The sequence below is a fragment of the Rhineura floridana genome, chromosome 8 (genome assembly GCF_030035675.1).
Source record: "Rhineura floridana isolate rRhiFlo1 chromosome 8, rRhiFlo1.hap2, whole genome shotgun sequence".
NCBI classification, from domain to species: domain Eukaryota; kingdom Metazoa; phylum Chordata; class Lepidosauria; order Squamata; family Rhineuridae; genus Rhineura; species Rhineura floridana.
Genome location: NC_084487.1, coordinates 55,878,206 through 55,904,926, shown reverse-complemented (window position 1 = coordinate 55,904,926; position 26,721 = coordinate 55,878,206). Strand labels below are relative to the sequence as shown.

At 40.6% G+C, this 26,721-nt stretch overlaps 1 protein-coding gene across 2 annotated transcripts in view; it reads right to left on the bottom strand.

The window, feature by feature from the left end:
- Positions 1–26,721, bottom strand: part of FGD6 (FYVE, RhoGEF and PH domain containing 6) — a 68,660-nt gene that overhangs the window by 24,064 nt on the left and 17,875 nt on the right. For both annotated transcript variants that reach the window (XM_061639538.1, XM_061639539.1), the window contains exons 2-8: positions 22,838–25,220; positions 13,166–13,322; positions 10,823–10,890; positions 10,699–10,729; positions 4,068–4,219; positions 2,776–2,932; positions 1,688–1,775 (exon numbers count right to left, since the gene is read on the bottom strand). In XM_061639538.1, coding sequence (XP_061495522.1) covers positions 1,688–1,775; positions 2,776–2,932; positions 4,068–4,219; positions 10,699–10,729; positions 10,823–10,890; positions 13,166–13,322; positions 22,838–25,220 — 3,036 coding nt within the window. The remainder of the gene's footprint in view (positions 1–1,687; positions 1,776–2,775; positions 2,933–4,067; positions 4,220–10,698; positions 10,730–10,822; positions 10,891–13,165; positions 13,323–22,837; positions 25,221–26,721) is intronic.

The following is a 26,721-nucleotide window of genomic DNA, read 5'->3' as shown; positions in this document are numbered from 1 at the left end:
CTCCAATCATCTTTGACAACTAGCCATGCTGAACTGTGCTGATGAGAGCTGGAATCCAGTACCAGGAGGGCCGTAAGTTTCCTGACTGCTGGTTTAATGGTTATGAAGCTCCATTACTTACATGGCTATTAGCCACTGACAGTATAGTCCATTAACTTGTTTACTCGTTTGAAACGATTGACTGGTCAACATTGTTTCATATGGCAGTGAGTTTCAAAGCAACTTGTTGTACAGAATCATAACATAGAGTTTAGATCTTTAGAAAATAACCAGCAAGACACACTGAAGGCCCACAAGCTTATGAAGCTCCCACACACTGGTAAGGAACAGCAGAAGGGGCCCTAGGTTTGGCTCTGAAGGTGGGAAGGAGCACAGTGATTTTTTAAAAAGCCTTAAAAGTATATCTAGAATATTCTCTGCATGGAAGTCACCAGACTGGAACTTCCCACCTTTGTTTCATGGTGTTCCATTATCAACTATCGTTACGTATCCAGACAAATCACTCAGTCTTTAATTAGTAGCTACTCATTAACTATGAATTAATTTTAACAGCAGGTTTAAAGACCCAAGTACTGATTATTTAAGAAAAATAAAATTTAACTGACAATCTATATATTGCATTTATAAGATATGCCTACAGATCTATGCTTTTAAAGCCTAGTATTCAAATTATGGTGGATGCTCCTCCCCCACATAACTATTTGTTTACTATTGTCAGAGTAACTAACACATCAAGACTAACCCTGGCCAAGACTTACTGCCACATTTCAAAGCTTGCCACCTCTCACCTGCCAGGGTGAAAGGGGGCATTGTTGTTGTTTTGCTACACCAGCTCCAGGCTGGCACAGCTGAGGCTCCCAAGGAATTGGCCCCTTGAGGGATCTATGGGACTTTGGATCCAAAGGTGCCAGCACCCCACCCTGAAAGTCCTGATTTTAGGACTTTCCACTGGCTGCTGCTAGTAGGAGAACTGCCAGTGGTAGTTGCCCACCCAACTGGGCAAAAGTTGGGGCCTCAATTGTGGCAGACTCCTGTCTTCAACTGGAGGTGGTGCACCTTTTCACTAGAAGGGCTGCTCTGCAGTATCTTTACCCCACCCCCACCTCTGCATGCACACACATCAAGGGAGAAAGATACTGTTACAGTGCAATCACATGCATATTTGCACAGAAGCAAGTGCTACTGTGTTCAATGGGAGGTATGCCTAATAAATGCATTTAGGATTGCAACCTTAAGAAAACAGATTAAGAAAAGGAAGTAGGTTTTAAAGAGGGGCCGTGTATGGATTTTTAAAGCTATAGCTAATCTCAACAACATGACCAAAATAACAGAATATGCATGGGTCAGCATTTGTTATAAGAAAAATATTTGTATTGTATCAGTTCTCAGAGCCTCCCTTTCCCTTTTGAATTCAATACTGTTCTATCCTGAACAGCAGGACCAGACTAAACAGCTGTGGAAACAGGGCACAACATCATAGACCTGATGTTTATCACCATCAAAATGCATTCAACAGAAAATGAAAAGGCACCAAGAGTATTCTTCTTTTGCATTTTTTATCCCCCTTAGAGTAGGCCAAGAGATTTTCTATCTGTATAAGACTTTTCCCACTCATTTGGATTTGGGGGGGGGGATATTCTTAGCGAGCTGAGATTTGCTACATGCAGAGAATGGTTTTGGCTCTTACCTGTCAAAAGCAGCCTGTACTGGGGGATCCTCTGAACTGGCTTGAGCAAATAGTGCTTGAGTGCCAAGCTAGCACAGCGGGGGCTCATCTGAAAAAGGAAAAACCACCCAGGACTCTGAAACTAATATTCTTTTAAAATAACTTGCCTCAACGGACCAAATAGTTTATTCTTAATACTGTCTGCTAAGCTGTATTGGATTTATGTATGGGTTGCATCTAATGGGGGCTTTGCGTTTGCAGAAGACAGGTCTGCTTGTGCAAGTCAGGACACCCAACTTTTGCCGACTCTCCCGACCCACTTAGGGATCTGCTCAAACACACACACCATATGCTACTGAGGGATGAGGGGTTCCTCCAAAACAGAATAGGATATAGCATGCAGTAGGTAGGGAGATTGGCAGAAATCAGAGGTACCTGATTTGCTTCCTCTGAGGCAAAGTCACCACTGGATACAAGCCTATATCACTAGGAGACCTTAGCTTGGCTCGGATTTATGAAGTAGTAAGATTTAGCTAGCATGTCAGCATGCTACAGCATCAGCAGTTTCACCATCCTGATCGTTTCCTCCCCACCCCCAACTCCCATAACAGCCAAATATAATTGCTTATACTCTTGTGACACATGAGGTAGACAGGCAGCTGCAAAGCATTATTTTCTGTCTTAACAAATCTGAGGCGCCATGCTTCCATCTAGATTTGTGCTCAAATCTACACACAGAATAAACCCAGCAAGCCATAATTAAGAAGGCATGGTGGCATGATGCGTTGGATTTGCACTTTGGCAGAAGACTAAATCTCAAAAGGGACAGAGATTCAGCCAAGAGGTTTGACCTGCTTCTAACATTCCATTCAGTTCAGATAGCTTGGGAAAAAATTATTTCTTTTGGACACGAGACTTGTATGAGACTGACAAGAAACTCATTAACAGAGGAAAATACTCTCCTTCTCTTGTTTACATTTATTTTCTTAACCTCTGTTACATATCTCACTGAATGAAAGTACAGACATAGAAAGGAGTTGCCAAATTGCATCAGACACCATTGCTAGCTGTAAGAACAGGTCTACTGTTCTTAATAAAGGTCCAATTACCTCAAAGTCTCGAACAACAGCAGCAAACCCAGGGTTCTTCTTACATTGCTCATCTAGGAGAGTTACATTCCTATCAAATTCTTTGATGTAAGTTGAATACATCTTTAAGTACGGTCCTTTTTTCACAAATATATCAGCGATTCTGTGATGGTCAATCCTAGAATTTAACACAACGGGAACAATTAGAACTTGCACCTGTAGAATATAGCATGAAGGGGACACACTTTCCCCATCTGTGTCCCTCTTCTATCCTGGGAGAACAGTGCCAGACTTTCTCTGTGACCCCCTTGCCCAGTCCCCTTTATGTGCTTAGGCTGGAAGGGTTTATAGTTTTACTGCATGTTCAAAAATACTGCTATCCAAATAAGCATCTAAACCATCAAGGGGCAGCTAATTGCCTGCGAGCTAAATCTGGCCTTTGGACAACCATCACTTATCCATGTATGCTCTTCCAACTGATAAAAGGGGCCCTTGTAAATTTAGCAAACATTTTCTGGCTTGTCTTCACAAAGTCAGAAGAAATGACAGAAATTCATATTTCCATCACTGCTACACAACATACCAGAGGTTGGGCCCAAACTAGACATGCTATTTGGCCGAGAGAGTTTTTACAGACAGCATTTGGGGGTGAGGGTTAACTTTAATTCTCTCTTTTATGGCCCTGTCCCAAATCAGGAGGCATGTCTGCTATATTCAAAGTGAGTGAAAAAGCTCTTACTGGTATCAACAGTCACTATCCTTCCATTGCAATTAGCAGACACATGGAGGCCAGGAGCTTGATTAGGATTAGGAATGTGGCAGAACCAATAAATTAAAGCCTTCCACCCCCATGTCATAGTCCTGGCCTGGCTCAGCCCCACTCACACCCCAAGCTGCACACTACCTATGTTAAACAAAAACAAACCAAGAAAGCAAGGTCAAATGACATACATCATGTCCTGTCTAGTTAAATCCTAGGAGTTCCAGGCTCATTTAGTTATGATCAATTTGGTCATAAAGAGGTAAGGCAGAACAGGGGAAGAGACATGGTACTTCTGACCCCTGCCTGCTGCCCAATGGCCAATCTAGTTGCAGACTCCTGGTATTACTGAGTGCATGAACACACACAGCCCTACACATCTAATGAAAAGCCTTTGTTCAAAAATGGTTACATTACAACATCAGACATTTAATTTTATAAATAAACTGTGGTCTAAGAACAGCACATAATACTAGAAGACTTTTTTTTTTAAGATCAACATCCCACTGTGGCAATCAATAAGAAGAAACATATGTCCTGAACAGATAGTTACCAGTGGGACAGCCGTTCTTCAAGTTCTCTCAGGAGGTCCCGATTAAGTTCATACAGTTGAGGTAGGTAGTACAGGATCTGATTCAGAATCCTGTCTTCAATTACTGGCTTTCCAAGCTGCCTGGAAGCATGTGCCACTGAATCCCGGAAATCCTATTACAGTAAAAATGGGAAACAAACACAGGGAGCCTCTGAGAAACTGGCCTCCAATCAACAAATACAGGTTACACTATTTCCCTTGTACACATACAGCACCCCTTTTAACTACATTCCCTCAGACAGGATATGGAACCAAGGTTGCAAAGACTCTTCTGAGATTTGGAAAAGAAGGCAGGGCTGATCTTGTGCTTAGCTTACTGGAGAAAATAGATTCCAACTTCTGGAAGAATTTTCCTGGAAAATACCATGCCTAGCTATGATCCATTTCGCTCTTTGACCTAAGAAAATGTAAACTTCTGTCTAAAATCAGTGCAGATATATTTATAGCACTAGAGTGAAAAGATGGCTTGAAATAATAGCACTCGCTCCATTATTGTGTCCACATCACAATGCCTTTCTGCTCATGCCTTCCAGAAAAATAGCTGAAGTGCTACTCATCCAGGGGATGTGTTGGGAATAATGCTTTATCAAATATTCCAAAAGTTGCCTGAATGCAATTCTCTGTGGCTCTTAAGAAATGGTATACCATTTTTAAATAAATTTCAGAACTTTTACAGCTCCTTAACACATTATAGGGCAGCAAATGCCAATCCTAGCTTCCTGCCACATGTCCCCCCCATGTTTATTTTTTAACTGAAATGTACATCCCGCTCACTAATCCACAATGTTTGTAGCATGCCTTGTAACACATGTACACCACACATTTTCCATGTAAAACACGTAATGCATGAACCAGCTCTTATTTCCATGCAAACCTGAATATAGCAATAGGAGGCTCCTTGCCCTCCAAGTTCAACACAGAATTGCTTATTCTTGCTTATTCTTATTCCTCCTTATTCCCCTGGCAGTTCCATCATCTGCATGCAAGAGATGTCAGGACAGATAAGAGTACTAACAAAAAAGCTTGTTCATCTCTGAATACCCTCTTCTCTAACCAACATCAGTAGTCAAAAACATGCTCCTTTCTGCATTTCTGTGTTTTGTATTTTGTGGAAAAGGGGAAGGGCACTCCATCTTTTTCCATATATTTCACTGAGAGGGTTAAGTTTATTTTTGCCAGCCAAACAATAATTTCTATAATCTGTGTACTAAGTTGAAATGTACAAATCCAAACAAGGCAAAGCAATTATGTAAATGCATGCACAGCTGTTTTGAGGTGTGTGTGGGAGTGAGTGAACACTGGTCAGCACTTTCCTTTTTTTTGCTTCCAACCTCTTTTACAATTAGAGGGCATGAAGCAGAAAGGAGGGGAGGTACTTTTTGCTTTCTGAGACTTCACTGCACTAGATTTCAATGAAAACAGATGGCCTTATTCATATGGAAATGCTGTGTTTTTGTATCTTGGGAGCCAACTGGGGACACAAAACTTAACTAGCCTTTTTACATCCCTGGGGTTTTATGACCTTCAAACACTGCCTTTGAACACAGAAATAAGCCAGGAAATTAATCTTTTTATTAGGGAATGATTGGTTACAGATGAATGTACAGCATATATCACTCCTGTAGAAATTGGGTTATAGTTAATCCAACCCAGGTGGAACACAGTAGCTCCAGAGAACTTTAAGGAAAGCATAACACACATAACTTTTAACAGGGAACAATTTTAAAAAACACAAAGGGAAAATATGCTGGGAATGTGTGTTCTCTTAACTTGCACAAGCCATATCAGTGTTATGCCCCAATCTTGAATGCATTTATTCATAAACATCGGACTAATAATGGTGAGGTCTAGTTCTTTTTGGCTTAAGTCTTACAATTATTCCTTCTCTTCCCTATCTATCTACATAATCCACTGCCAAAAGAAAACAAGAACAGACAGATGTTTCAAGCTATGTGAAAAAGCACAATGTTCTGTCTGCGCAAGTGCAGATCCAGTGACCCAGCATTCTCGAGGCTAGTGGGGCACACAATGTGATCTTTCTCCCACAAAAGGATAGAGTAAAACTAGCTTGTCATATGAGTAAGTAAGACAGAAAATGCAGTTGTTGTGCTGTTACATTTAGCCTCAGTAGTTTGTGATAATAAGCAAGCTGTCATGATAGCATTGTGCACTAAAGTCTCAAAGATCAGTGACAAAGAAAATTATTCCCCAGTATGTACTTCAGAAATGTGGTGGTTTCCCCCTTTCTCAAAAGAGATTCCATTCATTTTAGATCTGCAAGAAAGGCAGCAGTTCAACAGATTCTACTTACTGCATCACTGCTTTGCCTTGCTGGGAAAAGCCACACAGACTTTCTTGGAGCTTTTACAAGCAGCTGTTTAAAAAGCCATCAAGCTCACACACATACACATAGCAAAACCTGAAGTTTTTCTTTTTGGTGTTCAGTGTTGTCATTTTTAATTAAGGATGGAAATACTATAGTCCAGTGAACAACTTTATTAAATGGAACTTGTGATGCCCCTGTAAATGGTGTACAGTAATTATGGTAAATGTTGGTTTTGTAGGGTAAATGTGGTAAGTAGAGTGAGTGAGGGGGGGGTGTTGGAATGCTGAGTTGTGATTGAGCATCTGGGTGGTTGAAGGTATAAATGAGAGTATGATGCTTGTTGGTTCTGGGTTTTGGAGGGGTCGATTTGTGTTTAAGCAGGTAGTGAGGCAGGTTTTAGGACTAAGGCTTGGGACCACAATAACTGATGGAACACCTCTCCCGACATGAACACACCCATACACTACACTCAACATCAAAGGCCCTCCTCTGGGTGCCTACTCCGAGGGAAGCTCAAAGGCTGGCAACAAGGGAGAGGGCCTTCTCAGTGGTGGCCCTCAAATTATGGAATGATTTTTTTGATGACGTGCACCTGGTGCCAACACTGTTATCTTTTCGGCGCCAGGTCAAGACTTTCCTCTTCTCCCAGGCATTTTAGCATGTGTTTTTAAATTGTTTTTTTATGTGTTTTTAAATTTGTATATTTGTTTTTAATGTTTTTAATTGTTGTAAACTGCCCAGAGAGCTTTGGCTATGGGGCGGTATACAAATGTAATAAATAATAAGATATATAAAGAGAAAAACTATTATATGTAACCACATGCATGTTGACTGAACTTAAAGTAATCTTGTTTATTCCTTGTGTTATTAAATAAATAGTTCTGGTTTAACATCACGCTTAATCCTTGGCTGGGATATTACAGATCTGAAGGGTGGGCAGAGCAAATACCAAAGCTGGGAACAGTATCACTGGTGACAGCGGTGAAGGGATAGTGTATCAGCAGCAGGTATCCAAAAGCAACCCAGGGCTGTAATCTTTAAAGGCAGAAAGATACAGGGAGGTTGTGGCCTGTAAGTGCACCCAGACACTACATAACAATCTGTGGAGGAGACTTAAGGCACAGTCTCAGGGCAGTATTACATTACAGAATGTCAGCTGGTGGCACGTAGTAGTGGGATCATGAGAGACCTGTGCCGGGGCCATTGTGAGAGATCCGTTACGAGACCAGACCCTGAGTAGGGGTCTGACAGAGCTCTCCTCTTCTCCTATGCATAAGCACACATATACAATAAAATTCAAAAACAAAAGAAAACTTTTTGTACAAGATAATGGTCCAAGAGGAAATCTCACATTTTCTTACTACAAGATAAACAGTACACCTGTCCATCTTCAGAATCCATTGCCCAGTCACTTCAGATTCTAATATGCACATGTCATTCCCAAGTGAGTCCCAGGAAAGGCTCAGTTACTCTACTAAATTTTAATGTGTTACAGGTGCTGTATTCTTGAATTACACACTAGTTAGATACCATTCGATATATTGCCTATTTTAAAAAATACTTCTGTATTCTCTTGCAAGAAGTATTGGAGCAGCTGTGTAATCAGATACTGCCTTTCATCTTTTAAAAAATACTAAAAAAAACCTCATTATATGAACAACATTACATCATAAGTAGGTATCTGATGACATATAATACACATATATTCATATACTATCACTTTATGCTTCCAAATACCAGTTGTTGGAAACCACAAGAGAGGAGAGTGCTCTTATGCTCAGGTCCTGCTTGCATGCATCCCAGAGGTATCTGGTTGGCCACTGCAAGAACAGGATGCTGGACTAGATGGGCCAGTGGCATGATCCAGCAGACTCTTCTTATTTTCTTATGATAAAGGCCTGTTGTCATACATTTTAACTACCAGGTGAGTAGAAAAACTAGCACAAAGTGATTTACAAAGGAATCCTTTGTTAACAGGGATAGTGAGGTTAAAGAGCACAGTCCGATTACCACAGAGAAATCCTAGTAAAGTCAATGTCTCAATTTACAGGAAGGAGCCATGTGATCACATGCTCCCTTCTTCCTCCCATTTTGCTCACTGCTTTAATCAGTCGCTTTCATGGAAACTACAATTTATATCTGAGAGAACTGTATGTTATTAACTGTATTTTATTTCTTTATATATTGATTGTATTTTATTCCTGGTCTATTGACTGTAACAAATTGGTTGATTTGATCATCCAGGAATTTACATCTGAATCACCCCACTGTGCTTTGCACAAACCCTCCAAATCAGTATTGAAGACAACAGTTCAACTCCAGTTTACAATCCTGGTTCAGAAGGACTGCACAAGCCAGCGTTTGCCAACGCAGATGTCATGGCAGACTGGCCTCTGCAAACGTAGAGCTATTAACACAGAACAGATAAGGGAGGAGGGAGAAGCACACAAGCACAAGAGTAATTTATGCCAAACCATAATTTAGCTATACATGTGACCCAAGCCAATGGGTCTGTTCTAGAGTGAGAGATTATGGCTTGGATATCAAGTACAGTAGAAGCTTGCTGTAACACGGTTCACTGTATTGCTGATTCAGCTATATCACAGGGATGACAATGTTCCCCAAGTAAAATACTGTTTACAGAATGCAACTTTCATTATGATGTGGAAACCCTGTAATGCAGGGGTGTGTCATTTGTCCCCAGACCCCTGCATTATAATGAGCTTCTATTGTATAACAAATATGTTTAAAACATTCAGGCCTATATATACATGACGAAGTGTTATAACAACATATGTACTGTGCTGCTTGTGAAACTCAGCATTTTTGCCATGGTTTGTCAGTGAGGCATGGTTATGTCCAAGAAGATGAATAGCAATTTGTAGGGAGGCAAGAAAAAGGAAGAGAATGGGAAAGATAAATGGCGCTTTGTGGGGGATGGAAGGAAAGTGTTTTTTTTTTAATTAAGGGGAAGATACTTTGGTATAAGTCAGTTAAGCAGCATATTCTGCATGGAAAGGAGAACAGAGAAATATGATGTCCCTTCTTCAATGTTTAATACTAGCCTAGCTAAAGAGCAGCAAAGTTCTCTCCCTCCTTCAAAAGCAGAATCCAGCAATAAAAAAACCTGCGCCAGTCTCCACAAACCCTAATTACCCCTAAAATTAATATACGAATTGTGGAATCTTTGCTTCCTATTTGGAGAGGTTCAAACAGTTCTTTTTGACTTATGGGAGACTTGCTGTGAAATTGGAAAGCCCTGACCTGACAAGAAGTCCTCAGCCTCTGAACTTTGATTGCCAAAGAAACAGCAAATCCTGAAAAGTCAGGTTCAAACCTGGCTGCCTAGCACGTCAAGCTCACATACTTATTGTAATACTTGAAAACAATCAGTAGAAAAACTGTGTTCCTTTACAGTCTAGTTAAACATGAACACTCCCTAGCAATACAAGTATCACTTTTCATATTTCCTCTCTTCCCCCGCCCACCCCCCTGCAGTTTGGACTTTCTTCAATATATATACAAACAAGCCTATACATTCTATCACAAAGCAATGCAGGTAAAGTGACAGGAAGGCAGGGTTGGCACATCTTTCATTAATGTACAGCAACAGCCAACAATTCCTTTTAATGCAGTATTAAAAAGGTGAGACTGTCCTTGTTCCCCTCATTTGCATAAACAGTGTTATGAAGCTTCATGGCAACCCCAGAGCTGGCAAGGTAAGTTATTTTCTTTCCCAGAACTATAGACTACTTGGCAACTCAAAACTACCATGAACAAATTGGATCTGTGTTACAGCAGGTGAATATTTCCTTTAGTGTACAAAGGTTCACCTGTGTGCACACAAATGAAGGGTTTTCAGATGTCAAAAGCAAAAACAAATCACGAAAGAACACCCTCCTGCTCTACTGCATTCTGACCAAACTGGGAATGAACATGAATTCCTGACTGTCAGGCCTGTGCTTAATTTCAGGGCTTCCACCTTTTCATCTCCAGGTCTAGAAATATCCTACAGCACATTCTAAGCACAATGCACGTTTGTAATGTTCAATCCAAACTTTTTGCAGCATTTCAACAGAAAAAAATAATGCACCTCAAATATCATTTTCTCTGTTGATCAGGAAGCATTCCAGGACTTTGGAGTAGTTAATTTTAAATGCTGCTTAAATAGGCTATTTTAAAGAATGAACATTAATAAGCCCAGATTAATACATTTTCTAAAACAAACTTTCTAGATGATTAACTTAATTCAGTAAGTATACTTACAATGTGCAAGAGCTTCAGTACATCTACAAACCTATTGTAAAAACAAGAACACCACATTATCTCAACTGCAACAGAAAAACCATACATCTTACATGCATAGCTTTTATTTCACACTGATACTTACACTTTCTCTGAGCTCATTATTTCTTTAGCAATATGGTAAACCTTTGTTTTCTTCCCAGCTGCTTTAATCTGCAAATAAAATTAAACTTTATAGAAAGCAAACATGCTTTGTGTGTTTTTTAAAAATGCAACAGCCCTGAATCCTAGTTTTGTACATAAACTTTCTGCTGCAACTTTATTATATATTGCTCTGTACTCCCTATTCCAGTATTCAGAATGCAAGTGCATTCATGTTTAGGCTATAACTAGGTAAGAGTGCCATATAAGATGTTAATGTTCAGTTAATTGTGAGTTGCCTCCATTTCTACCTACTCAAGAGTCTGCCTTAAAAATGGCATCTGTTATCTGTTAAAGGACAGTCAGGATGAGGTTATTGATCCATAACTGGAAACTGAAAGTTCTTCAATTATGGCTCAGTAATGAGAACATGCAGTATTTGGTTTTTAAAGTTTGACTGAAAACTAAAATAAACAGTTTGCTCTTAATCAGAGTTTTGTAAGACAAGACAACAAGATCAAGAGAGAGAGATACTAGTTTAGTTAACGATTTATACATGAGTTTGATTTTCTCTGAAGTTGCAAAACCTTTTGCAACTGTCATGGAAGAAGCAGGTGGTTAGAGGAAATTTGATCCTCAGACGCCGAATTCAATCTATGGTAGGCTAGCTGAAGAAAGATATTTGCCAGTTAGGTGAGGTGCACCTGTCTCCCATTACTGATTTTCAGGAGAAATTTTAGAACATTCCTGATTACCCAATCATTTGATGGCTGAGAGATACCAACCAGGCAACCATGAAATGAATAACTGTGAGAATAAGAGATTGCTTTTAAATGTTTTTGGGTGTTCTAAATGGTTAATTGTTTTAATATATTTCAAATATGTTTTTATTTTATTTTTTAAAATGTACTATTTTAACCTTTTGTTGTTTAATGCCCTGAGTGCCACTGGGAAAAAGGGAGGGATACAAATTCAATAGACAAATAAATAAAATTAGTCTTAAGTTCCATGTCCCATGAAACATAAGAACTTTTGAAATAATGACTGCAACTTTCCTGGGATGTTCCATGTACATTATTAGAACGTTAAAAATCTCTTTGTATCACAAAGTTCTGGTGATAGGAATTGCCAAAATCAACAGCCAAATGTCAAGAGACAGGACCATCACATTCAGATTGTGGTTATTTGCAGGCATTGAAGACTTTGGGATGATGAGGAACAGAGTCCAAAAAAGAAGCATGCATCTCATGGAAAATTGCTATTATGTCCCATTAAATTTTTGATGATTTTACTTCTGCCAATTTCATCTACTGTTTTAATTTTGTTATTGTTTTACTGCTAAGAACATAAGAGCCTGCTGGATCAGGCCAGTGGCCCATCTAGTCCAGCATCCTGTTCTCACAGTGGCCAACCAGGTGCCTGGGGGAAGCCCGCAAGCAGGACCCGAGTGCAAGAACACTCTCCCCTCCTGAGGCTTCCGGCAACTGGTTTTCAGAAGCATGCGGCCTCCGACTAGGGTGGCAGAGCACAGCCATCACGGCTAGTAGCCATTGATAGCCCTGTCCCCCATGAATTTGTCTAATCTTCTTTTAAAGCCATCGAAGCTGGTGGCCATTACTGCATCTTGTGGGAACAAATTCCATAGTTTGACTATGCGCTGAGTAAAGTACTTCCTTTTGTCTGTCCTGAATCTTCCAACATTCAGCTTCTTTGAATGTCCACGAGTTCTAGTATTATGAGAGAGGGAGAAGAACTTTTCTCTATCCACTTTCTCAATGCCGTGCATAATTTTATACACTTCTATCATGTCTCCTCTGACCCGCCTTTTCTCTAAACTAAACAGCCCCAAATGCTGCAACCTTTCCTCAAGGGAGTCGCTCCATCCCCTTGATCATTCTGGTTGATGTTTCTATTTGGTTTCTATTGTGCTGTTTGGTTTCTATTGTACTTTTCTTATTGCTGTGAGCTACCCTGGGGATATTACTATTGAAAGGTGGTATAGAAATGGACTATGTAGGTAAATAGTAGAATGCCAGAGAAACATGTTGGCTTTGATCCCAACTAAAGTGCCACTGGTAGAAGTTCTGCTAATAGGATGCTCCCAGTAACAGAAAGAGAACAGTGTTTTTTAGGTAATCTCCCCTTCACCCCTCAAAAATCTACTGCGAAGTGTTGGCACATCCACTAGAGTAGCATCACAGGCAGTACATGAGGAAGGGAAGATTAGTAAAAAATGCCACCCCACTCTCAGACACCTGCAGTAGCCCCCACTAATTCCCAGTTCTCTCCACAAACAGAAGCCTTTCTATTTGGAGGGCTAGTTTAGCTCAAGGGTCACAATCTCTACCTGCTTATTTTCTTGTATATCAAGCTCCCCTTTGCTAGAGTCAGAATTGGTATCATCGTCGTCATCAGAGCTATTCACATCTCTTGGTATCATCTCATCATCTGAATGAACATCTTCCAACACCAAATCAGAACCATCAAGTACTTCTACAGAGGACCTATGAAACAATAATGTTACATACTATAAATTTCTGGTTGAGGCACAGATCAGTTTTCAATAAATATAGTTAATTCATTGTTAACACAATCCTAAATTCTATAACATAACCCAAACAGAGAAGTTTACCAAAGGAATGTATCACAATTACTGGTCATGGCCATCTAAGGGCCTTACAATTACATAGTTTGGTGGATGCCTTTTAAAACTGAAAGCCAAAAATGCCAAAATCTGTCTTTGTCACAGTTCAGGACAAGCATGGTTTCATTTATTTTCTGTGACACAGCAATGAAGACCATTCCTGTTAGTGGCTTCAGGGCATATTTTTATATCATAAAGCACACTGGTGCTGAAAGATAAAGATAATTTCTCAAGGCAGAAACATAATTTAGACTGGTCTTCCGCAAGCTGGTACCGATGGGACTTGTAGTCTAAAATAGCTGGAGTTCATCAGGCTGGGGAAGGTTGATCAATATCATTTATTTAATCTGCAGTCCTGTATCTATTTACCTGGAAGGAAGCCCATTGAATCCAATCAGACATACTGGGGAGCACATGTATAGGACTGGACTGATAATGTCTATTACACAGTACATTTTACATAAACATCAGTTATTCTACAAGTCAGCTCAAGCCTGCAAACATAATAAACCTTAATACTCTTTTGACAGCTGTCTCATTTAAAAAAAAATGGTGTCTGGGGACCCTGTACTGCTAAAGCACAAAATGCTGCCACTTTTCATTAGATAATCCAACTTACTATAGCAATTGAGACAAGCCACCATGATATTGCGAAGAGGCTTCTTCCTACAATGCCATCATATAATCAATTTAAATTATAACTTAGTAAGAAGATTATCAAAATTTTTGGAGGATGACAACATCATAGTAATTCAGGTTCAAAATGAATTTACTAGAAATAATTGGCTAGTCAATCTATGAAAAAGAATGAAGTGGTACAAACTAGCTTAGTCACGCCAGTTGCTTCAGGAGGCACCGTTTTGCTAGTTTTACATAGTGTACAGCTATCTATGAAAAAACAAATGTAGCCCTATGGCATTTTAGAATCTAATGAATCATCTCACATTCCCAGGCTATAGAAAATCTGGCTATAGAATGGTTCTGGAAAATCAGAGCAACATCCTAGATACTAATGGTGGCAAGTGCCCATTGGGACTTGTAGGGCAGAAGGCAGGGAGGCTAACAGTAGGTGAAGTCAGAGCCAATGACAAATGGAGTCAATTCATTCTAGGTTTCTCCCCATCTGATTTCTACAAGGCAAAACTGAGGTCCTTAGAGAGGAACATAGGAAGTGGTCCATCTAACTTAGTATTGTCTATACTAACTGGCAGCGGCAATCCAGGGGTTTCAGATTGCAGACATTTCCAGCCAAACCTGGAGATGCCAGAAAATGAAACTGGGACCTTCTGCACGTAAAGCACATGTTCTATCACTTATTTACAGCTGTCCTCCAGGAGGAGGAAGCTGACAGCCAAGTCTACCTTCTGCCTGCCACCTTATAACCATACTCCAGATGGGTGATGACTGAGGGCACATTGAAGTTGGTAGGGTAGGGCAATCCCCCATTTGGTGCTGTTTACAGTCTTTAGGTCTGTCATGGCTCAAATACCTTGAAGCAAATAAAATTATTTATTTATTTATTATTTTATTTATATCCCTCCTTTCCTCCCAGTAGGAGCCCAGGGCAGCAAAATCACTGTGACAGCACAGCCACTCACCTATCTTGGAAGGAGACAGCCTCAGCAGCCCCTATTAAGACCAAAGAACTGAAAATGACTTCCGATTCTACTAAGAGACTCAGTTCCACACTCTTACAGCTATGGCCCAATGTGGAAGGAAACTCAAAAAGAACAGTACTTTCAAACTACAGTTGAGGGGCAGGCAGTTTTACAAACCTCCAGGATAGGTCCCATTCCAACCTTCAGCAATGGTTATTCACAATTCTAGGAACAACCAAGTTCTGAAATCTTGTCTCCAGGACACAAACTAGAGAGACCCATAAAATGATGATGTGGGAGGTAGCAGTGCTCTGGCCACTGTCAGGAGGCACTCAGGGGCTTGCCCAGAGAGAGGACCCAACACCTTAGTCTTATTACAGAACAAAGATCTAGCAGATATGGCTTACACATATCCACAGCACTACTGCACAAGTGACAGAGGTGCAGAAATCCTAGAAGCAGCTGAACCCACCTGTAACCATTCTGATCTTCTCCCATTGGATTTCTTGTTTAACAGCTCATTTGCCAAAGTTCCTTTCTTTATTTGAAGCCCCTTCCCTCATACCAGTTTGTCATCAATATATTTTCATTTTATATAAATCTTTCTTAATGTTACAAAATGAACCAAACATATCCTGCACTAACCTCCTTGAAAATATTAATCTCCCACATTTTCCATGTTAAGGATTACCACACAAGCTTTTTTTGGAATAAAAACTTATGCATTAGCAGTCATGTGAAAAAAGTCACCACTAAATCACCGCACCATTCTTTGAGTAAGAATGCCCTGTCATATCATGTGAGCCAGCTGCCTCTCAGCCACACGCAACACAGTGAGAGTTCTTATTTGCTGAACTTAAAGAATATGCATTTGTGTGAAAATTTATCAGCTCAATCACCATGCATGAATATTGTACTAGTTTCTGCTTTATTAACAACTTTAGGCTCAGGGCAGATAACAAAAATAAGCAATAAAAAAACTGAGTAAAATGTTTTTAAGCAATACTCTCAGCAGCGCTCTTTTGAAAATGGGACTGTTGCTATACATTTTGCAAAGACTGCTCAGTGCAATATTTCTCTTGTTAAACCCCAAATCAGAAGATTTCTTCTCGCATTAGTTAGAGGTGCATGGTTACTTGCAATTAACAATATGTGTTTGGGTCATAGGAGTTCAGAGCTGGGGAACATCGCTGTAGTAATCACAGTAATGCAGATGTGGGGAACCATAGGCCCAGGGCCAAATGCAATCCTCTAAGCCATATGATCTGGCCCTCAAGAATCACACCATACCATCTCCCCAGCCACAGCACTTCTCCCCAGGCCACACCCCTCACTGGTTCAGCTTTGCACCATCCGTGAGTGTTTGTGCTTGGCCTGGACTGTGACCTTGAACTCTGATAATGCCTCTTGCTTGCTTGCTTGGATGGAAGACAGAGAGATGTGCAAGACTGTGTAGAGAAAGTAACTTATGGTACAAAGGCAAAACTTACATCTGTTGTTCTGACCACTTTGCCTCTAGCCCCACCCATCACAGAAGTGTGGCCCCCATAAGGCCCTCCCTTCCCCAGAAGGGAATGTGGCCTGCAGACTGAAAAAAGGTTCCCCAGCCCTGCAGTAATGCATACAGAAGAGGCTTAACATGCACAAAAATGCCCCTTTAAGGAAAAAAAGGCCAGCATTTATGGTTTATGGTACCAACATCTGCACAAAGGAATGATCAAACTGGATGCTCTGATTTTGGGAAGTTAGTGCTTCTTTGCAGTTTACACTGGAATAAGCAGCTAGTTTAACAATATTCAAGTTAACACCCAGGTCTATGCACTTTTTTATGAAAGAAAAATCCCACATTCAAGTGAAAACCAAATAGCCTACATGGGGACCCTGATCCAGATTGGAATCCCAGCACTGGGGGAGTGTGTGTGTGGGGTAAACCTTTGCCTACACACACATTTTGTTCCTTTTATTTCAGAAGAAAGATTCTCAAATAACACAAAATTCCCAACATGCGCATTCAAGCCATATGTGGACTCAATCATCATTTGTTACAATCTGAAAAAAAACCCTTAATGTCATATACAAAAAGAAATAAACTGCCCCAAAACATGCAAAACTTTGTATGCTTTCACCTGTGTGGCATGCAATAAGAAATCTGGAGGTTGAAAGGAGACTTTCCCTGATTGTATTTAGCTCTAGACCATCCTTTTTACTCCTAAGTACCTTCCAAACTATGCCTTTTCTCCAGGTTACTTTCTGTCATCTCCAAGTACTTGCCAAAATATATTCATGCTAAGAAAACTCCAAGACCATGCAAGTCTACATAAATTACTACAAGAATAAGTTCACTTAGGACAAATGAAGATATCGTAAACATATAAGGATAGATTAGCAAGAGTCAAAAGCTTTATACTAAATACTAGCTTAAAAAGACAACCCAACATACTACAGCTAATTATACACTTAATCCCCACAAATTAATCTTTATAACTGTGCACACAACCTAAGTGGTCACTTAAGAAAAAAGTGCCCCATCAGCAAGGCAGACCACAACCTGGATCAGCAGCAATGTAGCAGAGAATGCGTGCAATCTGCAAGTTGTACTCCAGCATCATCCATCAACTCTTCTAGGGTGTGTGCCTGTCAAATATCACAGAGTAGCCATCTGGGGTGTCAAAATAGCTTGGGCTGTATCCCTTACGAGGAAAGGTTGCAGCATTTGGGGCTTTTTAGTTTAGAGAAAAGGCGGGTCAGAGGAGACATGATAGAAGTGTATAAAATTATGCATGGCCTTGAGAAAGTGGATAGAGAAAAGTTCTTCTCCCTCTCTCATAATACTAGAACTCGTGGACATTCAAAGAAGCTGAATGTTGGAAGATTCAGGACAGACAAAAGGAAGTACTTCTTTACTCAGCGCATAGTTAAACTATGGAATTTGCTCCCACAAGATGCAGTAATGGCCACCAGCTTGGATGGCTTTAAAAGAAGATTAGACAAATTCATGGAGGACAGGGCTATCAATGGCTACTAGCCATGATGGCTGTGCTCTGCCACCCTAGTCAGAGGCAGCATGCTTCTGAAAACCAGTTGCCGGAAGCCTCAGGAGGGGAGAGTGTTCTTGCACTCGGGTCCTGCTTGCGGGCTTCCCCCAGGCACCTGGTTGGCCACTGTGAGAACAGGATGCTGGACTAGATGGGCCACTGGCCTGATCCAGCAGGCTCTTCTTATGTTCTTATGTTCTTATTTAATCTTGTAACAACTACTCTTCACCTGGTAGACTGTGGTCCTCAACTGAGCCCCAGCCAACCCTATGGCAAATGAAACTATCATAGTTTTCTCCCCCTTCTTCTTTGAAAAGGAAGAAACAGATGCAAAATATAAACATGGGCTGTAAGCAGGTCCCATGCTGTAGGCTGTGATTAAAGGTGTATCCAATTATAAGTATTATGGGAAAGTCAGGACACCTCCCAAAGCAAGGGATCAAAACATGCACATTGGGGCAGTTATTTACCTTTCCTAACTTGCTATACCATAATTTAGTATCTGAGAACAAGCATGGGGACTACAAGCTCTCTGCCTCCCTTCGTCAGCATACCAATCCTAGCTTAGCTTACTACAGTTCCCTGTTACGTATGAAAGAGAGAACTGTGGTTTAATGCCAGTTTATTAACTAGGTTTTTAAACTATGGTTTGAAGCACATTCAGCGTGTTGTGCATACCATTCAGTCCCAGTGAGATATCAGCTCCTTAACATTAGTCTGTACAATAGTTACATGACAATGATTCTACGTAAGAATGATGAAGGATCTTTATTTCATGCTAGCCTATTTTCTGATCCCCACGTGGCTATCAAAATACAGTAGGGACCTGCTTTACGGCGATTCGCTTTACAGGGATTCGCTAATGCAGCGGTCTCAATTAGACACTATTAGACTAAAGCCCCACTCATATGACGCTTGTTCTGCTTTTACAGTGGTTTTCAGACATCATGTGCCATTCTATTCAATGAGTTCCGCTTTACGGTGGTTTTCGCTTTTCAGCAGGGGTTTGGAACGTAACCCGCTGTATGAGTGGGGCCCTACTGTAGTCAAAAATATAATATGGAAGTACTACAGAGAATCCATTGGCCATGCTGGACTTGAAACGCCTGGTTTCCACTGTGATGTTCATGTATTAGTGTATATATGGTAAGTGCTGTTTGTTAGGAGATACATGGTAAGTGGAATGAAAAAGGAGGGGGGAGTGAATGGGCAGTAGAATGCTGGATGATTGGCTGAGTGTTAGGAATGGCTGACGGTATAAATGGAAGGATGACAGTTAAATCTGGGTGGACGGTGAACGCGAGTGGGTTGTTTTGGTGGGTTTTTGAGAGGAGATTGGGTGGAGAGTTGGTGGATGTGGGGAGAGTGTGGAGTTCGGATTAATACTAAGACCAGTACCTCAGGAATAGATGAAACCATATGCTTAAGTGCCTTTATAAAGTAATCTTGTTATCTCTGTTATTTAATAAATATATTTGGTTTACCAAAGGCCTGATCCTTGGCTGGGGTTCCACAGACCAGAAGGGAGGGTAAGGTAAATACCAAGGCTGAAGGGTAACAAATGGTGGCAGCGGTGAAGAGAATAACACCACAAGTATTCAGAGCAAACCAGGATTATCTGCATTGATACAAAGGGATTGGGACAGCTTAAGCACGCAGTCACAGAGGTAACCTGATAGAGAGACTCAGGCAGAGTCTCTGGGAATACGGGTTATAGGACGTGACTGGTGGTGATGCCTAGCAGGGGGATCTGGTGAGGTCTATGCTAGAGCGGGGAGAGAAACCATAAAAAAGGACAGTCCGGACTGGTGCAGTCCCTGGTGGTGCCTAGTGACAGGAAGTAACCACGAGCAGGTAGGAACCTGACAAGGAGAGCCAGGGAAGGGCGTCACATCCACCCCATCACACACACACAATTTTATTCATTTCTTATCAAACAAAGCATAAGTATCAGCCCTTCAAACTTTTTTGTGCACAGAGGATAGAGGAAGAACTCATGCACAGGCATGTCTAAATAATTCTCATTGTACCCTGTTGGTCACAGTACTGGAAACAGTAAAAGCACTAAGGAACCAGGTCTGAACACTACAGGGCTTTTGTTAGCTTTTGGTGTCTTGCCATTGCTTTGGACATTTTTTACATGGTACTAATGCTATGCTATTCTTGCCTTGATGTGTACCTAACTTGGCATCCATCCCTCTCAGTTAAGAATACATCCTTAACTCATTCTCTGATCTCCTCTCTGGGAACCTAATCTTCAAAATTACTGAGCCGCACTCCGATGATGGGCTCTGTTTAGTTAAACACCTGGACCTTGGCTCAGATGCAGTTAACAATGGCCCTGAATTCCACTAAGAGGTTCTTTGGACAAATGGCGCAAAACCTAGTATGGCAAAAACTGTTCCTGAACTTTATCAGTTGACACTGCAAGAAACTGCATGATGATAAATGAATAAATACATTTATTTTATTTATTTAATTCAATTTTTATACCGCCCATAGCAAAGCTCTCTGGGCGGTGTACAACAATAAAAATATAAATTTACATTTCAATTTTAAAACCACATAATCATCAAATCAACAATTAAACAAACAGATGAAACATGTAACTGACATATACAACAATAATACAGATACTACAATACTAAAATATTAAAATATTAAAATGCCTGGGCAAAGAGGAAGCTTTTCACCTGGCGCCGAAAGGATAGTAAAGTAGGCGCCAGGCGTACCTCGTCAGGAAGGGTGTTCCATAGTTCGGGGGCCACTACCGAGAAGGCCCTCTTTCTTGTAGTCGCCTTCCGGGCGTCTTTCTGAGTAGGCACCCAGAGGAGGGCCTTCGATGTTGAGCGTAGTGCATGGGTGGGTTCATATCGGGAGAGACGATCCACCAGGTATTGTGGGCCCATGCCATGTAAGGCTATATAGGTCAAAACCAGCACCTTGAATTGGGCCCGGAAACGTATAGGCAGCCAGTGCAAGCCGGCCAGAATTGGTGTCACATGTTCCGACCGCTTGGTCCCGGTTATTAATCTGGCCGCTGCATTCTGCACAAGCTGCAGTTTCCGAACCGTCTTCAAGGGCAGCCCCACGTATAGTGCGTTGCAGTAGTCCAATCTTGAGGTTACCAGAGCATGGATAACTGAGGTAAGATGTTCCCTGTCCAGATACGGGCGTAGCTGGGCCACCAGCCTAAGTTGGTAAAAAGCACTCCGTGCCACCGAGGCCACCTGTGCCTCAAGTGACAAGGACGGGTCCAAAAGGACTCCCAAGCTACGCACCTGCTCCTTCAGGGGGAGTGTAACCTCATCCAGAACAGGTCGAACATCCAACTGGTCATAACATTAAGAAATTAAAAACTGCATGACTGAATTCTCAAAACTCCTACCTCTAATCCCCACCATGGTTGTACAAACTGAAAAATTAATATATCAAGGAGAAGACTAGGCTAAAAAAAACTGCTATGCTTTTGCCTATGCACACTCTGCTTTCTGTGTGCGTGGAATTTGTGTTTTGGTTTTTAATACACAGAAACATTCATTTGTGTAGTCAACCACCTCCAACCTGAAATGGTACAGTCTAGGAACAGTTTTGCCATATAATTATCTGCTCATCTAGAATTCTGCCAGTTTGCTCCAGTTCTCTAGTACAACACTAAAAATCCACTTGAACCTATTTTCTCTGTTGAATTCCCACATACTCTTTACTCTCAAAGCTTTCAATGTGAGAGAGGATGGAATCATTTCCCTATCTAAGGTGGGTGGAAAATCCTTTTCTACAGATTTAATAACAATAAAAAACCCAAGGGATTCTAAAACAGGGATTATAATGTCACCACAAAGGGGGGGGGCAATCTAATATTAATTTGTATTTCCTCAGCTAGCTGAAGCTGAAAATAACACACAGGAAAAGGATGTTGTCCAGTCATACAATGGGGCCTTTCATCCATTCTGATTTTATGTGACTTTCCACTGCACTTTTAAGTTATGATACTCTTCTGTGATCATGTGGTAGTACATTGCTCTTACAGGAAGATCATGTGTGTGGGGGGGGGAGATCTGACAATCCTCCCCCTTCCCCAGCTGCTAACTGCCCAAGGACAGAAGCTGCCATTGGCACAAAATGACATAAAAGGATGGTTTGCTTAAAAGCAAGCTAATTTACAATTGAAGAATATTGCTAACACTCATGAAAATAAAAGTGATATTTTTGTTCAGCAGCAAATTTCTGATTAAAGCAGTTGATTCAGTTAAAATCCTGCAGTCTGATACAGAACGTGACAGGGTTCAAGTGAATTTTCTTACTAAAGGTTGCTTCACACCATACATTTAAAGAATACTTGAACCACCTTTTCTTTCTAATAAAAAGTGATTCTGATTGCCATACTTTATGGTGTTATTACCACTCCAAAAGGTTCTCAAGAAAACCAACATTAAGAACAGTATCTAACTAGAGATGTGTGGAGGTTTAGGAAATAACACTTCCAAAAAATAAAAATTTATTGTAACTTCCTTGCTAATCATGTGTTGCTGCAAAAACATGCCAACATAATTAATGAAATATGACTTCACATTTCTTGAAGCTGCAATCCTATATACACTTATTTGGGAGTAAGTTTAATTCAATATACTGGATATATTCTGAGAAAATGTGCATAGGATAGCGCTATGAATGTCTACATACAGAGTTTAACTAACCTTTTGTGTAGATGGACACCAAAATCTATTTTATATGTTGCCTACCTGCCAAACTCTGAACAGGTCCGTGTAGCTTCATACAGGTCTTCTACTTCATATACATTAGCATCATGGTCTTCAACACTGCTAGAATTGTGCCATTCCAAACAAAGGTTTTTATCGGTTGATGCAAAAGGAAAATTTTCATACTCTGGGATTTCTTCATAATGGCTCACATTTTCATATTCGGGTATGTAGTCATGAGTAAGAGAACTCAAGTGTCCTTGCAATGAGAAGGTCTGTTCATCTAAAGACTGTGATCTCTGGCTTTTTGATTCATCCTGACCCCTGGTTCTTTGCTTTCCCTTTTGCCAGGATAGGATGCCCATTTCTGCAGAATGTGCCTTTGAGGGTTTAATTTTCTTTCCATTTGTTGTACTAGTCACTTTAGGGTTTTTGCCAGGACATTCTCCGCCAGAAAAAGAAACAGTGTTATTATCCAGAGGCCTGGTAAAAAAATTTTGGAAGTCACTTTTCATTATGCAAACAGACAGTTTCAGATTTAGGAATTTCTTTAGTGATTTTTTCTTCTGAGGCTCTTTTGGGGGCTTGTGTATTCTGTCCATATCTACAGAAGACAATGATTTGGCTCGAGGTTTTGTCACAGCACTTGTAAAGTGAGAGTTTGTATTCTTGGTGTTTTTTGAGGCTTCCGAATTGCCTGAAAATGGAAGAATAGGATGAGGTAATTTCCAAACAGGTTTCTCCAAATATGATTTTGGAGTATCACAGGAAAGCAATGCACTTTGTTCTTTGACTGACAAATCCCTTATATAAGGTCTCTCCTCTTTATTAGAAAGGCGAGTCCTTCTCTCTAGAAGTTCTTCTGATGCAGCTTTTTTCAACAGTCCAGCTACAGGTATGCTATGCCTTTGAGGCTTTTTAGGAATGATTCTCAATGAACTTTCAGCTTTTAACTGAGCATCTTTGTCTTCCTTCTGTTGTACAGAATCATCCACCCTCTCCAAGGCAGGCAAATGCTGATTGCATGATAATTTCAATTGCTTAGGCAAACTCATAGAAAGATTACTACACCTTATGAAGCCAGTCTTTTTGTCATTCACAGCTAACATACAGGTATCATCCACTATGTTATTGGCAGGAATTATTGAGTTAAGGTCCAAAGAATGCTCAGCATTTTCTACTAGGCGAGAGCTTTCATGTAGAACCTCAGGCAAGGCATTTTGTGGGATTAGGTCTTCAGAATCAGCAGATTCTGCTGCCTGGTGCATTTTTCCAGCAACATATGAAGCACCCTCCGATTTATCAACTGTATGTGTAAGTTCTTGATTGTTATAGGAAACACTTTGAACAAGAACATTAATTTTTGCTATTTTTCTAACAGCACACTCAGAAAGTCCAACAGAATCACAGTCTGAAGCAAGTAGTTCTTTCATTTCTTCTCCTGGGATATCTATGCCATCTTGCCGGACTAGACATGGAGCAGCACAGAGCTTTCTTGGTTTGGGAACTGGGAGAGATTTAGTGGATGGTGTAGAGCCTGCTCTAAATGAAGATAACGATTCATCGCCCCCTTTTGTGTAGGTGCCTGTATGAAAATCACTAGTACTGACTTTTTCCAAAGGTGCTGGGTCAGGTGAACAAGAACAACTGTTGATCTTTTCAGCCAGAAGAGGCGTTTCTGACATTTCAGACTCAATCCCAACTATTTTGTTATGGTTGTTTGAATTGCCCATAATTTCTTCCAGAGTGGACGATGGTGGAACAAGGTCTGTAAACTCTATTTTAATGTCATTCTTATAATTGTTCATGTTACCTTTTTCAAGTTTCTTTAAAGGTGTCTGCTTCAAACTGCTGCTATTGGGGCAAACACTTTGTGTTAGAACGTCTTTGAGTTTTTCCTCTAAAAAATTAGCCTTTAGAACCACCCTATTTTTATTTATACTTTTCCCATTATGGCTATCAAGTATTGTTCTAGATTTCAGAGATGATGCTGGTTGTTCAGCTATATCAATGTTCTCTAAGTTTTCCAATTGCTCAAAAATGGTTGGATTTTTGCACGTATTCTCCCTATTCCCAAATTTATGAATGCATTCAAAATTGCATGAACACACTGATATAATATAAGCAGTATTCTCACTTGGTGTTCCATTTTTGTAATTCCAGTGAACCAAGTATTCAGAAGAGTCTCTTTTGTGTTTTTCGAGACTCTCTGAATTTTTCCTTAAAGATGGTGGTGCAGTTTTAACCTCGGGAACAGATGAGCACTTGAGAACCTTTGGTTTTGGCGCTATTTCTGGTTTTGTTTTCTTTGTAGGTTGTAAAACATCTGCAAGGGCAACATCTGGTTTAGGTGCCACAGGAGGTGGCACTACTTTATGTCCGACCACAAATTTTGGTTTTGGGGCCACTGGTGGCTTCTTAATTTCTAGAAGGGAATGGGAACAGAAAAAGAAAATATTAGGTTGGCAATGATTATTCTAATTATTCTAATCCTAATACTGATCACAGAATTTAAGGACTCTGGATACTAAAAAGCCAAAATACTATTTCTTTTTTTTTCCTGTCAATGTTCATCACTATTTGTAATAAAGGTTGTTGTCCAACAAATTCCACAGCAATGGGAAGAAAGGCTTTGTTTACATTGTCTTTTAAATCCTTGCCTTACTAGCCATGAAAGAAAGGCAACCAATGCTAGCTACTAAGGTTATTTATACCACAAATCAGGTAAAAATTAAGTTACAGAAAACCTTATTTAAAATATTATATTGCCACATTACAGTCACACATTATTGCCTGACTGCACCTCTTTCCAGTCATGTCTCCTCAAAAATACTTAAGCAAACTTTGCAAAAAAGGCCACAAAACTGCAACTACTATAGGTACTAGTCAAGAAACGTTTTTACATATCCACCTGCCTCCACATAAGTATATCAGTCATTTGTGTCCTGAAAGAAAAAAACAACCAACAGAGCATCCAGCCACCATCATTAGGAAACTGGTTCCTCCTTTCCTGCCTCTGGACAACATGCAGTCCTACACAAAAGGAAATAAGGAGCATGAAGTCAGACAACAGAAATCAAACCTAGTCAAAATGAATGAAGTTAAGGTTCCCTGCCAGGCATCTTATCAGAGATTTTCGCTTACCATGAGTGACCAAGCCATTTACAAGGCTATCATAAATTATTATGTGCAGCTGTAGAATGAATATAGTGTACTAGGCTAGAACATCCAGCTGGACTGTGGATAAGCAGGATCAATTCCCATGCAAGAAAAAAGTTTCACAAGCAACCTCAGAGCAGTCGTACTAGGGGGTCCAAACAATCCCCCCCCCCCGTATCAAAGGAAACCTTACTTTCTGCCATCACTATATCCAGTGGTCATGCTCCCCATGAGATGTGAAGGTCCAGAAAAAACTGTGGGGTTTTTTTCCAATTTTTTCTGTTTCTGCCCCCAGGCCTTCATATCTCTAGCCCCCCATCATCCTTGTGTTCAGCATGCATGTGAAGAGACTCCATGTGTGTGGTGATGGATGTGCACAAAAATCCTCCATGCAAGATCCTGCTTCATGTAGGTGGCTAACCCTTTTATTAGAGTTTTATTAGAGTAATTGAGACATCAAAAGAAGCACGCTTCATAGACCTTGCTACACTAACTCACTACTGTCCCTAACTAAGCTACCTAAGCATACTCTGAAGCATGTGAAGAAAGTTGATTCAGCACCCAGATCAGGGGGGCGCTGGCTTAAGTAGGGAAGGTCTTCGCCCGTAACCTCCGACTCCTTCGAGGAGCCTCCCTCTGGACGAGGCGCTTCTTGTGACGTCTCACACGGGGCAAAAGGGGGCGTGTCTCTGCCAGCTCATCTGACAATACAGTCTCGATAGGTGCCAGCTCGGCTTCAGGAGGCGGGGATGCATTTGAAGTTTCAG